The sequence below is a fragment of the Carcharhinus amblyrhynchos genome, chromosome 9, assembly GCF_965287045.1.
Source record: "Carcharhinus amblyrhynchos chromosome 9, sCarAmb.v2.hapA, whole genome shotgun sequence".
Classification (NCBI taxonomy): Eukaryota; Metazoa; Chordata; class Chondrichthyes; order Carcharhiniformes; family Carcharhinidae; genus Carcharhinus; species Carcharhinus amblyrhynchos.
The window spans coordinates 68,388,028-68,404,007 of record NC_137332.1 but is presented as its reverse complement, the minus strand read 5'-3'; the positions used below and the strand labels follow the sequence as shown (position 1 = coordinate 68,404,007).

The window sequence follows — 15,980 nt, the reverse complement described above, 5'->3', positions numbered from 1 at the left end:
CATTAAAACAGTAAAGCTGATGGAGCAGAATAATAGTTCCTATGAAGCCAATAGTGCAAATAGTATCTTCTGGTTGCAAAGGAAAAAGGCTCATTTAAAAAAAATGAAGTCAGAATGATGCAAGGTTATTTTCAAAACCAAAACAGCCTAATTATAACGTAAGGAAAACATGAACTAAACAAAAACAGAGGAACTGTTTTTCCAAACTTGGTACCAACTGCCACCTAGTGTTGCAAATGGTAAAGCAGTATAGCACAAAGAAAGAATGGTAGTTTAACGCAAGTAGGAACAAGACATACATGGCCAAAGAACCTGAAAGAGACACTCAATAACCAAGGGACTCTGGATGGTATTGATGCTTTTCTTATCTATAGCAGTCTTATGAATTAGAATTGTTTATTCTAAATAAATGGGAGTGCAAGTAACACGAGATTATAAAACACACAACTGGGTCAACTAGACACAATTTGCAAAAGAAAGGCAACATGATCAGGGTATTGTATGAAGCATCCTAAAGCACGACACACCACTTAAGGGAAGGAGAAAAGGAAAATTTATAAAGAGAATTGTATTCACAAGAAAACTTACTTGGAAAACTGAAAGATATCGAATACAAATTTTTCCAATTTGATTCCATTAGGACTGTCTGGTTTAATGTGTTGCCCGTGATCATCAATATAAGGAATTTTCTTCTGTGCAACATGGTGTCGCAATTTGGGTTCATAATCTCTGACAAAGAAAAAGAAAACTTCAACTCATTTAGCAGCATTGAAACATTTACATAATGGATTCTGAAAGCAATCATAACTTGTAGAATAAACCCAAATGCAATAACTTACTTAACAATATTCTTTAAGAACTTCAGTGTAAAGAAGTGGTTACATATGTTCCCTGCGTTGAATGTTAGACGTCCGTCAGCATTCCTTTTCTGTGCTGTAACTAGGGTGATCTCACTGTATTCCACAACTTGATATAGGCCATTTACTTTACAAACAACACCAACAGCCTCAGTTGGATTTGTCTTTTCTACTACCTGAATTTGAACACAAAATATCACAAGAATCCAGTATACAGTGTTACTTTACTCACTCAGCAATAGGCAGCTAAAATATTTCGTAGCTACAGGAACCAAGGTCAATAAACTCTAGAAATTTAGTCAAAGTTGGAAACCACAAAATCCCCCCTTTAAGCATCCTGATTACTCTCAATTTATATAATATTTAAAATTTTTGTTTATTTTGGTAAAACCAAATGAACCGTTGAAAATCTTGGAGAAAGCATACAAAATGACTGGGACCCAATATAAACACTTTGCCTCATTAAAATAGCCATCTGTACAATGGTCAAAATGTTTTGAGTGTATCTTTTTAAAAATATTTTTCTGTGAGTGACATTTTTTTGAGATGATTTCTTTCTCAAAGCCCCGAGATGCTAAGCTTGAATCGCCCACTCAAAACACAGTAGTGCAAGGCCTAAAACAGGAGTGCTGCATGTCTCCTGATCCATCCCACATCCTGCTCTTCCACCTCCCCCCACCCCAGACCAAAAGAGGTTGTGTTCATAAGTGACGGAAATAAGGATCCAAACACTGATTGCTCTGCTGAGCATCTTTGGTCTGCACGCAATTCAGGACCCAGGCCTTCCCATTGCTTGCCATTTTAACACCCAATCCTACTACCATGCCCACATATTGGTCCCATCTTCATCTGTCACAGCTTACCTTCCGATTTGAGCTTCTCTGCGGTTTGGCCATTCACAACTTTTATTCTCTCCATGGACTACTTTTAGCAGCCTTTCCCCTTGTTTTTGTCGCTATGACTCATCTTTCATTCCCTCATCCACTTAAATATTTCCCACTTTTTGTCTTTTAGCTTTGAAAAAGGGTCATCTGGACTCAAAACATCAACTCTTTTCTCTCCTTATAGATGCTGCCAGACCTAAGATTTTTCCAGCATTTTTTACTTTGGTTTCAGATTCCAGCATCTGCTGCAATTTGCTTTTATCCTTACACTAATTCCATTTTTGGAGGTACAAATGGAAAAGCAGCTGCTGAGCACAGTCCACGCATTTGGACTGGCTGCTGAGCAGCGCTACCAGCAGCCTTTAAAGAAACTGCTGGAGCTGGTGCACAAAATGGTCCAAGCTTTTTTTTTACTGGGGCCACGAGAATCAGAAGTGCAGATGCCCAAAAAATTCACTATGCCCTGCCTGTTTGTTGGAAGGGGAAGGGTGGACAATTATCTTGTTTCTCCTCCTTCACTGTTCATCATCTGTTGGTCAACTCAGTATAGGAGCCAGCCAATTATACATCACGATGCAGAAAGGGTAATCTTGCTGGTGGAATGAAAATGAATCCAAAGCCAGCCAATGATTCGAGGAGCTAGTCCAAAATGAACAGGTACACTTCACCCGTTCTCTATTTGGTCATGGGATGTGGGCATTGCTGGTTGAATCAGCATTTATTACCTATCCCTGAGGGGGGCAGTTAAGAGTCAGCCACATTGCTGTGGATCTGGAGTCGCATGTAAATCAAATTTCCTCCCCTAAAGGGGCATTGGTGAACTAGATGAGCTTTTAACGACAATAGACAATGATTTCATGATCATGGTTAGACTTTTAATTCCAGATTTTTATTGAATTCAAACTTCCCCATCTGCTGTGGCGAGATTCAAACTTGGGTCCCCAGAGCATTATCCTGCATCTCTGGATTATTAGCCCAGCAACAATACCACTATGCCACTGCCTCCCTATCTCTTCAGGCATTTAAATTCAGCCCTAATGGCAGAGTCAAAACTACACAACTAATAGATCTTGACTTCTAAAAGATGTACCCCATATCAAAATCAGACCAGTTACAGTGCAGAAAGGAAAGACTGAAAAGAAACAAAGAAAATATTCACCATTTATCAAGCAACCTAGCTTATGAATAAATGGACATCATGAATCACAGCGAGCATAAAAAAGCTGCTGAATATGCAAGATTATATTCAAATATCAAAATGGTTGCATATATTTTAGTTGCATTCATTGCCTGAGGGAATGGAGTAGAAAGAATGGTTACAACCCTTGCTGGCTCTGTGCAAGAACAGCTTAGTCACCTGATGTCCCAACCCTGCCCCGTTATCTTGCAATTTTTCCCACCTAACATATGTATTGAATTCCCTTTTGAAAGCCTCTATTGCATTCTCCTCTACTTCCTTTTTAGACAGTGCACATCAGTTTGTATTCATTCACTGCCAAAAAAGTAATTTTGCCCATTACTTTATGTCCTCTGGTTCTCAACACTTCAAACAATGCATAATATTACTTTATGTTTATGATAGACACTCTAATTTTTGAAAGAACAGAATGGAAGTGGTCAGGTGATTTGTGCGCTTTGGACAGACATAGAATCCCTACAGGATAGGCCATTCGACATTTCGAGTATATTCTGACCACAATCCCATCCAGGCCCTATTCCCATAACCCTGCTAATCTCCCTAACACTAGGGTCAATTTAGCATGGCCAATCAACCTAACCCACACATTTTTGCACAATGGGAGGAAACCGGAGCACCCAGAGGAAACCCATGCTGACAAAGGGAGACAGCGCAAACTCCACACAGACCGTGACCAAGGCTGAAATTGAACCTAGGTCAATGCTAAACACTGTGCCACCCTATGTCTGGACACATTTCTAGAAAGTTACTTAAAAATGTAAATGCTTCCCCAGGTGTTGATGACTGCCCCTCAGACTTCAGGATGTTAGACTTTGCCAGCCGGGTAAAGATGCAATTATAAATAAAAGACATCTGGAGACTACCCACAACCGGAATGTTAATGGGATTTCAAACATTCTCTACTGTGAGAAAAATTGCTTAGCCATCAACCCACTGTGTACACAATGGAAACAGGGATACTGTTATATGACAGGAACTGATTCCTGATTTAAAGATCAGAAAGAAGCCATCTCACCCAGCAATAGGAGGATCCTGTCTAAAAAATCCACCACAGCTTTGATTTAGAGCCAAATTGTTTTATCTGTGAGATCACATTTTTTTGAAACAGGAGTTCAACCATTTTGACTGGACAACAGAAGCTGCTTTTGCATGGAGTGAACCTTTGTGAATTCATCATCAGAAATATTTGACCTTTACTTTCTTCTTCAGGGAACCAAAAGAGTATTCACAAGCCTGCATCTTTTCCAACTAGTGAATGCATCTCTTAACACTGACAGCTGTTGTAGATACCAACCAGCTGCTGCTAAACCATCTTATGAGACCAAGAACAATGCTGTGCATTTAAAAAATATGTATATTTTCAAGGTCTTTTCCATTCACAGCCCAGTTGGTAACTAATTTTAATTATGCGTCTAATATTTAAGACAGGTTCGTGAATCATGCAGCACAAAAGGAAGCCATGAAGCTATTCAGTACTGTTCCACTTCTCTATTACCCTGCCACTTTTGCTGATACATTTTTAACATATAGAACAATACATTTATTAAAACAAGAAATAAATTACTATACACAGGACAAAAAGGTTGGAAAGAACTTAATACAAGATGATTCAATTTCCCAACATTTCTTAACCTAGCAATATCTTACAGACACATTAACTGATGAAGAGTTGATCACTTGACACAAACGCCCTTTGCTTGAGACTGGGACACATGGAAGCAGTTTTCTTCTGGTGAATTCTTAAGCATAGACTTGAAGCTTCTCATGCAATTCTGATCTCTCCTCAAGTTACATAAAAATAACCATGAAAGTGAGTTGAACTCACTTTCAGTAGCAATACCTCTAAACTGATCACATTACCGAGTCCCATAATTGACTATTGAGCTAACTACTGTCCCACTAACCTTATCATTTTTATTTTCAGAGCTGAGAAACACCATCTTTCCTCTCTGACACACACCAACTGAACAGCCTCTCAGCTCCTGTTTGTCACTTGACAGTTTTTCCTACCCTGCTTTCCCCCCCAAAAATTACTAATTTTGAATCCCTATTTCTAACTTCAGGGTGTTGTAATAACTAATTAAAATGTATATACATATAAATAAGCCCAAAAGACTGACTTTTCAGCCACAGTTCCACCCAGATTTCTAGGCACTCATTGTCATAAACTATCTGCATGGAAGTGAAACCCCTCTATCTTTCTTAACACAAAAATACACAGATATAAAACTTCAATTCAAAAATTAAACATTGTTCATACTTTTGAAAGCTGCTACGAAATCTGTTTTCACCACTTCAGCTTGTTCATCCCAGATAATAATTTGTTCTTTAAAAAAATTTCTTCACCTCCTCTTGGGTTCCTTTACTAATTATCTTAAATTGTCTCCTTGGATTATAGGCCCTCACGTCAGCAGAAACATTTTTTCCTTAATCATCTCTGTTTCAAGGGCACAACTCCAGTTCTCTGCTATAAATGAAGCCCATATTCCTGATGCGATTTTGGCTACGCTTCCCTGAATCTGCTGAAGGCCTCGACTTCCTCCATGAAGTGATGCCCAAAATAGAATGCAATATTGCAGCTGAGGCCTAACCAGCAGTTAAAGGTTTATTTACACAGAGTTAAAATTCAGCATCATGCCTTTAAACCATGGATCTGTAAGCTTTAACATTCATCCACACTTATGTTTGTAACAAAAGTTGGAATTCTCTACTCACACCCCACCACTTCTGCTAGAGAGGACAGAGAATTTGGCATTCAGCCAAATCTCCATTCACTGCAGAGGGATGAGTGTGTCCCACTGGTGTGAACAGACAGGGAATTCCACTCTGACTTTACTGGAGAGAAAAACCACCAAACTAAGATAGATAGAAAAAAGTGTTTGCATTTATAAAGCGCATTTCATGAATCCCAGGTCAACTTAAAGTGCTCTACAGCTAATTAAGTACCTATGAAGGGCAGTCACTATTTTAAAATAGGAAATACAGCAGCCAATTTTTCTCATAGCAAGGTCCCACAAATAGCAATAAAAGAATGATCCAATTAATATTTTCAGGTGTTCCTTAAGGGGTAAATCTTGACCATATTACTAGGACAAATCCTCTGCTCTTTGTGCTGAGATATTTTAGGTCTACCCATGGGGGTAGACATCTTGTCAAATTTATAAACTAGATTTTACAGCAAGTTTACGATGCCAATACAAGTTGAACACAGTTTTAAAATATTCACATACCTTGGCTCCACAGTCAGCTTGCTGCTTCACACAGAAGCCAATGAATGTTGGATCTGCAACTTTAACAAGAATATTGTCCACACAGTACACATGAATAAAACCAATGCCTCGCTTTTCCATATCCTCCACAATCTTCTGATTTCGAAGTGCTCGATAAAGACCCCCATTCCCATCTGTGAAACAGAATACTTCATATAAGATCAACAACTCTTGGAACATCTGTAGTACAACTGCCAGCTTTAAATTCTGAACATTTTCAATGTGAAATTTGGTTACATTTCAAAATAGAGCATAAAAACCAACACCATAAACAGCAGAGCTGTTGCAAAATAGCTGGTAAGTAAGGCTACAGTGCCACCCGGTGACTACTGGTGATTTTGCAAGAACACGCACTTCTGTAAACTCAGTTCAGATAACGATAAGAGATGTACCACTTAGAACATAAGAAATAGGAGCAGCAGCAGGCCATCTAGCCCTTCGAGCCTGCCCCGCCATTCAATAAGATCATGGCTGATCTGTCGTGGCTCAGTTCCACATTCCCGCCCTCTCCCCATAACCCTTAATCCCCTCTCTTATCAAAAACCCATCAACCCGCGTCTTAAAAATATTTAGCGAGGTAGCCTCCACCACTTCAACGGGCAGAGAATTCCAGAGATTCACCACCCTTTGAGTGAAGAAGTTCCTCCTCAACTCCGTTCTAAACCGCCCCCCCCCCCCCCTTTTATCTTGAGGCTGTGCCCCCTAGTCCTACTGTCCTTTCTGAGCAGGAAGAGTCTCTCCACCTCTATCCTATCCATCCCATTCATCATCTTATACTTCTCAATGAGATCTCCCCTCATTCTTCTAAACTCTAACGAGTACAAGCCTAGTTTATTCAGCCTCTCCTCATAGCTCAACCCCCTCAACTCCGGTATCAGCCTAGTAAACCTCCTCTGCACTCCCTCCAAGGCCAAAATATCCTTGCGTAAGTACGGCGCCCAAAACTGCACACAGTACTCCAGCTGCGGCCTCACCAATACCCTATACAGCCGCAGCAAGACCTCCCTACTTTTATATTCAATCCCCCTCGCTATGAAGGCCAGCATCCCATTTGCCTTCCTGACCACCTGCTGCACCTACAAGCTGGGTTTTTGCGACTCATGCACAAGGACCCCGAGGTCCCTCTGCACCGTTGCCTGCTGCAGTTTTTCGCCTCGTAAGTAATAATCCTTCCTACCATTATTCCTAACAAAGTGGAGCACCTCGCACTTGCCAACATTAAATTCCATTTGCCAGTTCCTGGCCCATTCACCCAGCCTATCTAGATCCTTCTGTACTCCACCACCTTTGACATTCACTCCGCCCACACTGACATGGTGGCAGCATCTACAAGATGCACTGCAGCAACGCCCCAAGACTCTTTTGAGAGCATCTTACAAACCCCTACCACCTAAAAGGATAATGGGAGCAGACGCACATGACCATCATCTGCAAGTACCCCTCCAAGTCATACACCATGCTGATTTGGAACTGTATCGCTGCATCAGAACATTGGAATTCCCTCCCAAATGGGAGTGTGTGCACACGTACACCACATGGCCTGCAGTGGTTTAAGATAGCTCACCATTGCCTTCTCAAGGGCAATTAGGGATGGGCAATAAAAAGTGCTAGCCTAGCTAGCAAAATCAACGATATTGAAAAGAATGAAAAAGAAATAAGCATTTGCTAAGTATTGGAGGTAATGATACCAATCTCAACAAAATTCTCATCCTCATATTATTGCAAAATAATAGTTCTTTCTCAAAAGATTATGGCAAACACTTCAGAACAATCCAAGGTAACAAATTCATACTATAACAAAATATCATAACCGCAAAAGGATCACAGTGCCAGTAAAACTCTTAGATTGAACTAACTTGAGAACGTAATCAAGTGATCTGGCATTTTTAAAAGGATAATATTTCCATTACTTGTCTTGCAAGAGTTATGAGTAGACAAAGCTAATGCAGATGGTGTTCACAGTGGGGAAGTGAGGTCATTTTCTTCACAACCAAGACAGACAAATGGAAATAATTTTGTAATGTAAGAGATTAGAAGCAGCAGATTCATTTAAGTGTCCCTGTACACAAATCATTTAAAGTTTGTGTGATGGTTGAAAACAGTCAAAGAGGCTAATGGAAGTTGGCCTTTAGAATAGGCGTTGCTTCAGCGTGTGCGAAATCAGTGTTAAACCTCATGTCCAGTATTGTGGCAATTAGGGTAATAAGTCTAAGGAAAGATTTATTGGCCATAACAGAACACAGCATAGATTCGTCACGTAAAGGGTTAAATTGACAGCAACTCAAAAAAATTGGCTCATATTTTCTGTGTGTTTAGAAAGTAAAGGGATGATCAAATTGAGGTATTTAAAACAATAAAGGGATTCATAAGTTAGAAGTTAGTGCAAATTTTTTCAGGTGAGGAAATCCAAAACAAGTGGGTATAATCTTAAAATGAGGGCAAAACGGAACCAAATTAGGAATCTAAATCTTAGAACAGACCTTCCTCTTGCTCTTGTTCCCACCCTTCCCTTACTCAAAACCTAGTTCTAACCTTTTAAGTTCTGATGAAAGATCACAGACCTGAAACATTTCTCTCCATAGACCTGCCCATCGTTACTAGCATTTATTTTTGGTTTTATTTTAAAATGAGAGAGCACTTCTTCCACACACAAAAGAAAAATGGAAATCTGGAACTCTAAGTGAATTGCACTGTTTAATATGGAGATTTTCATTAGGCAAGATTATTAAGGGACTGGAGTAAGGCAGATAAATACCTCAATCATGATCACACCAAACGGCAAACAGGCTCAAGGGCTGAATATTTTATCTCTGCCTTCCAATTTACTTACTGGGACAGTTTTAATTCCCATCATAAATTCTGATAATGTTCAATGATGTTTGTTTCTCTATCAGAAAGCAAATAAAAGCTGTTATTAGTTATATCTTTGTGAAAATTGCTCAACACTTAAATGTGATCTTGTGAAAGATGAAATGCATTAGTAAGGGAGCCCCTTTATTTATTGTGGGCAGCTATGGCCAGGCATGCATCCTTGATCTAAACCCAGAGTGCTAGTTGTAATATCGAACCAACTTTTTGCACGCAGTACTTCCAAAGTTCTTAACCAACCTGGTGCCATTGATATTTTGCTTTTTCCTTCAAGGATAGCTTTCCCATTGAAAGTCATTGCTGGCAACATTCCCTGCTGGAAAAAGATGACATTTCCTTCCTGTAAGCCAAAGTAGCTATTTTTAGCAAAAAATTCTTCTGTAGACTCCATTGTCCGACCACTTGTCATGATATACCTAAGAAATGTATGAAAAGGGGAAAAAAAAAATCAAACTCTAATCTATTGGTTCAATATATAAAAAACTTTTAGGAATACGAGGAGCATCAGCATACTACACCGTATACCAGGACAACCAGTATACTACAATATGATCTGAAAATAACATGCGTTAAAGAGCAATATGTGACGAATCAACAATGTTCTTACACAGAATGAAGAACATCAGGTCCATTAATTGTATCTAATCAAATTCAATTAAATGGCACATTCCAGAGTGCTTTCACAGGGAAGTAAAGATTGCAGAAAGCAGCTTTGTTTTTAAAGTTGATTTAAATCCAATAAAATAGAGGTTAATAGTGAAGGTGGTTGTAGGTTACAGGAAGACGTAAATGGGTTGGTAGAAGGACAGAGCAGTCGCAGATGGTATTTAACTCTGATAAGTGCAAGGAAATGCACTCGAAGAAATTACAAGACAAGGGAATATTTAATGAATGGCAGGTCATTAGGAAGCTCAGAGGAACAGATGGATCACAGATCCCTGAAGGCAGTAGAGCAGGTGAAATGATAATTAAGATGGCAATGGGTCAAAGGATCTTTTTCACACTGGACAATTCTATGATTCTATAAAAAGGCTGTTGTATAGAAGCGAGATCTCTGTAGAAAGATGTAGACTATAATTTTAGATTCAGAATAAAACTGATTAACTCCTCAGCAGTACACCAAGTGCGCAAGACAAGACTTTTCACTGTATACTAACATGTGACAATAATAAATCAAATCAAATTCAATAGCACCTTCTAAACCATGACCTCAACCAACCAGAACAAGGATAAACAATATTTGGAAACATCATCTACAAACTCTACCCCAAGTCACAAAGTTTAGAATTTAGTCTCATGTTCCTTTTGTATCTTTCAAAGGCAAGGAGATCATATGACAGTGAATGATGTAGCCAAATGGGCCATCTTAAATGGCGTTTTGTAAAGCACTCTGGGACAATTGGGCAAGAAACTAAACTGACAGGCTGCAACCCTGATGAGTGAATAAACAGGATATGGGTCATCTCCAGAATGAAAGGGACTTTACAATCACACTGGCTTGTTTCATCTCCAAGATGAAGAGGAGACTTTCTGGTCACACTGGGTTGTGTACCAGACATAGGGGCACCGTGAACCCTTATTTAGGAGAAAGGTATGTGACCTATGTGTCTCCAACATCTACAGACATGATTGCTGGGGACACACCCAGAAATCGGTGTGGTAGCACCTGATTGGACTCTTATCGATCAGGGTGAACAAGTCCTGATCAATTGATTGGCAATGGCCAAAAGGGACGTGAAACCAAATGGGGTATAAAGGGTGCTGCACAACCAGGAATCTCTCTCTCTGACCCCACGAACGAGCTACAATGATGGAGAGCCACCACACCTGTGAAGGAAGGAAGGAAGGAAGGAAGAAAGATGAGAGCCAGAGTGCCACACCAGACCAAAGGGCCAGACTACGCAGACTACTACCAAGACCAGCGCACAGATAAAGGCCAATATCTGCCAGTCAAATACTTGCCAGTCATGCAAAATTGTCAAGGTCTTGTACCGTACATGAATTCTAGTATTTTCTTGTAAGATAACTTGTTGTTGGTCGGGTGGGTGATTATTGATTGTGTGGGTTTAAATAAATATTGGTTGTACTAACAAGACGTCTACTCGTAGTTATTTGTCCACCGTATAAGGGTTAAAACAGACTGTGTGGCAGGCAACAATGATAAAACCAGTAGCCGAAATAAACTGAAGCAGTTCTCCATTTGATCTTTGAGTAAGCTACTTACAGGGGAAATAAAAACAAACGTTTCAGACATTGGGAGCTAACGCTTGTAACAAAATGGAAGCCGAAAAATATCTAGCATAAATAAAAATAAATCCTCAAATTGGAAGGTACATTTTCTCATCCAGAATCACTCACGCTAAGATGCCTTATTACCCATAAGATCCACAGTAATTCTATCAAGGGACCCTGGAGGCATGATGTTCATAAAAAAATGACCAACCACTATTCTTAATTAATCCCATGTCAAATAAAGAATAGGGTTTGACCAATTTTTACCTAAGTTTACCCAAAAGTTCTGTAAGGGATTTACATACACTTTTTCCCCCTCCCTATCCTTGGAGGGATACAAATGTTTCCATTTTTGGCATGGAAGCCAATTTCATTCAGCTGAAGCAACACCGTAACAAGCAAAAAAGCTATGATTGAATCAACTGTGATAAACTGAATTTAGTTGACAACCACTTTGGAGATAATTTTAATTATGCAGCTGAAAGGAACACTCTTCATTCAAAGTCTCATCTATATATTTGAACACATACAAGACTAAAAATACTAAATCTGATAGCCATACTGACCATGGTATAGTGCATTTGTTACCAAATTGCTCTGAAGCCAACTGCTGAAGTTTCAGAATACGTTCGGCTTGAATTTGGAAGAGAGTTTTTCTTGATAGCAAACCAACATTGTACATTCCTTTAGGATAGGCTACTCCAAGGCGTGTTCCCTGTCCACCAGCTAAAAGCAATACAGCTACTTTGTTTTCAGAGATTTGAAGAAGACCTGAGGAAAAACAAAGATCAGATTCAGTTATCATTTGTTCTTTTCTCTATATCCACTGTGGTTCTTCCTATGAACTTTAAACAAAGTCTTCAGAAATAAGTGCTGATAAAAGGTACTTAATAAAAAATAACTCAGAACATGAAACCAGTATCAAAGCAGCAAAAAGAAAACTGATAGTGTAACAGAGCAAGGGGAAATCAGAGTTTGTTTTAAAAAGTAAGGATTTTGGTATTGCAAACCAAAACTAGTTTTGTGAGAAAATTACAAATGCAGCAGTATAGTGGCTGAAACAAATGAAAGCATTAAAGAACAAACAGCATACAGGAATTGGGATGTCTTGTTGAAGTTGTACAAGACATTGGTAAGGCCACACTTGGAATACTGTGTACAGTTCTGGTCACCCTATTATAGGAAGGATATTATTAGATTAGAAAGAGCGTAGAAAAGATTTACTAGGATGCGACCGGGACTTGATGGTTTGAGTTATAAGGAAAGGCAGGACAAACTGAGATTTTCCCTCTGGAGCGTAGAAGGCCGAGGAGTGATCTTATAGAGGTCTACAAAATAACGAGAGGCATAGATCAGCTAGATCGTCGATATCTTTTCCCAAAAGTAGGGGAATCTAAAACTAGAAGACATAGGTTTAAGGTGAGAGGGAAGAGATACAAGTGTCCAGAGGGGAAACATTTTTCACAAGAGGGTGGTGATTGTCTGGAAAAGCTGTCAGAGGTAGTAGTAGAGGCGGTACAATTTTGTCCTTTAAAAGGTATTTAGACAGTTATATGGGTAAAATGGGTCTAGACGGATATGGGCCAAATGCAGGCAATTGGGATTAGCTAAGGGGTTTAAAAAAAATGACATGGACAAGTTGGACTGAAGGGCCTGTTTCTATGCTGTAAACCTCTATGACTATTAGTAATCAAGTGTCAGAGAATAAGGACATTTGGCTAGATACGGTAAAGGCTGCGGAAGGATTAGAAATTTTAACCCAAAGTGGGAAAATGTCCATTTCTCCTGTTTTCCCAAGCTTCAGCCTGTCTGAAAAGATGCAACCTCATCCTTACTAAGGGTAAATATTAAAATGGTGATTGGGCCCAAATGATTTCATCAGAAAATGATCTTTTGGCAGATATCCTTGACGCCTGCAACTGAAAACTGCAGGTTAGGATAGGAAGCTGGGGCAAATCACCATCAATTTCAACTGGCCCTAATTCCAGTGTGTGGAGGTAGTTAAAATCCCCTCTAATATTTTTCAGTCATGTTATTTCATGGGTAGCTGCATGTGCAATGAATGCAAACACTGTTTAATTGCAGCTGACTGCAACGTTCATGTTATCATATTTACGAATGATGCTAGACAGGTAATTGGAATGCCATCTGAAGCACAGAGAAGATTGTGCTTCTCTGCACGGCACTAAGGAAGAAGCCTTTGAAAAGATTGTAGTGACTCTGCTAGGACCAATACGTGAAGATGCCAGCATTGGACTGGTGTAGACACAGTAAGAAGTTTCACAAGACCAGGTTAGAGTCCAACATGTTTATTTGGTAGCACAAGCCACTAGCTTTCAGAGTGCTGCTCCTTCATCAGGTGGGTGGGATATCAATTCATAAACAGGGCATATAAAGACACAAACTCAATTTACAAAATAATGGTTGGAATGTGAGTCTTCACAGGTAATCAAGTCTTAAAAGGTACAGACAATGTGAGTGGAGAGAGGATTAAGCAGAGGTTAAAGAGATGGATATTGTCTCCAGCCAGGACAGTTAATGTGATTTTGCAAGCCCAGGCAAGTTGTGGGGCGGGAGGTGGGGGGCGGGGGTTTATTACAGATAGTGACATGAATCCAAGATCCTGGTTGTGGCTGTCCTCACGTGCAGAACTTGGCTATCAGTCTCTGCTCAGTGACTCTGCATTGTCGCATGTCGTGAAGGCTGCCTTGGAGAACGTTTACCCGAAGATCACAGGCCGAATGCCCGTGACTGCTGAAGTGTTCCCCAACTCTTGCCTGGTAATTGTCAAGTGGTGTTCATTCATCTGTTGCTGTAGCGCCTGCATGGTCTCCCCAGTGTACCATGCCTTGGGATATCCTTTCCTGCGGCGTATCAGGTAGACAACATTGGCGAAGTTGCAAGTGTATGTACCGTGTACCTGGTGGATGGTGTTCTCACGCGAGATGATGGCATCCGTGTCGATGATCCGGCACGTCTTGTAGAGATTGCTGTGGCAGGCTTGGTCATTGTTCTCCTGAAGGCTGGGTAATTTGCTGTAGACAATGGTCGGTTTGAGGTTGTGTGGTTGTTTGAAGGCAAGAAGTGGGGGTGTGGGGATGGCCACGGCGAGACGTTCGGCTTCATCAATGACATGCTGAAAGCTCCAGAGAAGATGTTGTAGCTTCTCCACTCCGGGGAAGTATTGGATGACGAGAGGTACTCTGTCCACCATGTTCCGTATTTGTACCATTATGAACAGAATCACGAAGAAGTTGTCCTGTGCAAATTCACCATGTACTCACTGGCATTTAGAAAAAATGGAGAGGTGACTTTATTGAGACGTAGGATTTTCAAGGGCTTGGCAAGGTAGATGCCGTGAGGTTGTTTCCTCTTGCAGGAGAGTTCAGAGGACATAGTCTCAGAAAAAGGGGTCATCCATTTTAGAGTTGAGGAGGAATTTCATCTCTTGGGGGTAGTGAATCTGTGGAATTCTTTACTGCAGCAAGCTAAAGTGGCTGGTTCATTAAAGATGTTCAAGGTTGAGATAGATTTATAATCAGTAAGGGAATCAAGGATTATGGGGTTAAAGCGGGAAAGTAGGAGTTGGGGATCATATCAGATTAGTCACGATCTCATTGGAATAGTGGAGCAGACTCGATGGGCCAAATGGCCTACTTATGCTGTTTATGGTCTTAATTGTAAAAGAGATCAAATACACTGATGCAATTTGGAAAGCATCCACATCAGCAAAGAGATAGAAGCTCAAACCCAAATGTTAGGTACTGCACTTTGGAAGGTCTAACACAAATAGGAAATATACAGTAAATGGCAAAACCATTAAGAGTATTGATAGGCAGAGAGATCTAGGTGTACAGGTACACAGGTCACAAAGTGGAAACTCAGGTGGAGTAGGCAGTCAAAAAGGCATATGGCATGCTTACCTTCATCAGCCAGGGCACTGTATTTAAAAAGTGGCAAGTCATGTTGCAGCTTTAGAAACTTAGTTACACCGCACTTGGAATATAGTGTTCAATTCTGGTCGCCACACTACCAGAAAGATGTGGACGTTTTGGAGAAGGTACAGAAAAGATTTACCAGGATGTTGCCTGATATGGAGAGCATTAACTATGAGGAGAGGTTGCAGAAACTTGGTTTGTTCTCACTGAAATGATGGAGGTTGAGGGGTGACCTGATAGAAGTCTACAAAATTAAGACAGGCAAGGGCAGACTGGGTATGCAGAAGCTTTTTCCTAGGGTGGAAGAGTCAATTACTAGGGGGTATAGGTTTAAGGTGTGAGAGGCAAGTTTTAAAAGGAGGTGGTGGGTGCCTGGAACTCGCTGCTGGGGAAAGTGGAGGTAGGGGAAGCAGATACAATAATAACTTTTAAGGGGTGTCTTGACAAACACAAGTAAGATGGGAATAGCGGGACATGGTTCACGGAAGGGTAGCAGGTTTTAGTTCAGTCGGGCAGCATGGTCGGTGCAGGATTGGAGAGCCAAAGGACCTGTTCCTGTGCTGTAATTTTATTTGTTCTTTGTTCACAAAGGAAATGCAAGGTGATCCAGTTAGGTAAGATGAAACAAGTGCTAATCTTTGCAAAACATAAACACCTGAATTAGATCACACTACCTTCTACAATTAAGGGATCACAAACCTTTTTTATTCAACCCCTTCTGTCATCGAAACCTT

The 15,980-nt window shown here is 40.3% G+C and overlaps 1 protein-coding gene across 2 annotated transcripts in view; it reads right to left on the bottom strand.

Moving 5' to 3' along the window:
* uap1 (UDP-N-acetylglucosamine pyrophosphorylase 1) overlaps nt 1-15,980 on the bottom strand; it is a 42,041-nt gene that overhangs the window by 10,549 nt on the left and 15,512 nt on the right. For both annotated transcript variants that reach the window (XM_080195882.1, XM_080195881.1), the window contains exons 2-6: nt 11,875-12,079; nt 9,317-9,492; nt 6,170-6,342; nt 840-1,033; nt 589-729 (exon numbers count right to left, since the gene is read on the bottom strand). In XM_080195882.1, the coding sequence (XP_080052008.1) occupies nt 589-729; nt 840-1,033; nt 6,170-6,342; nt 9,317-9,492; nt 11,875-12,079 (889 nt within the window). The remainder of the gene's footprint in view (nt 1-588; nt 730-839; nt 1,034-6,169; nt 6,343-9,316; nt 9,493-11,874; nt 12,080-15,980) is intronic.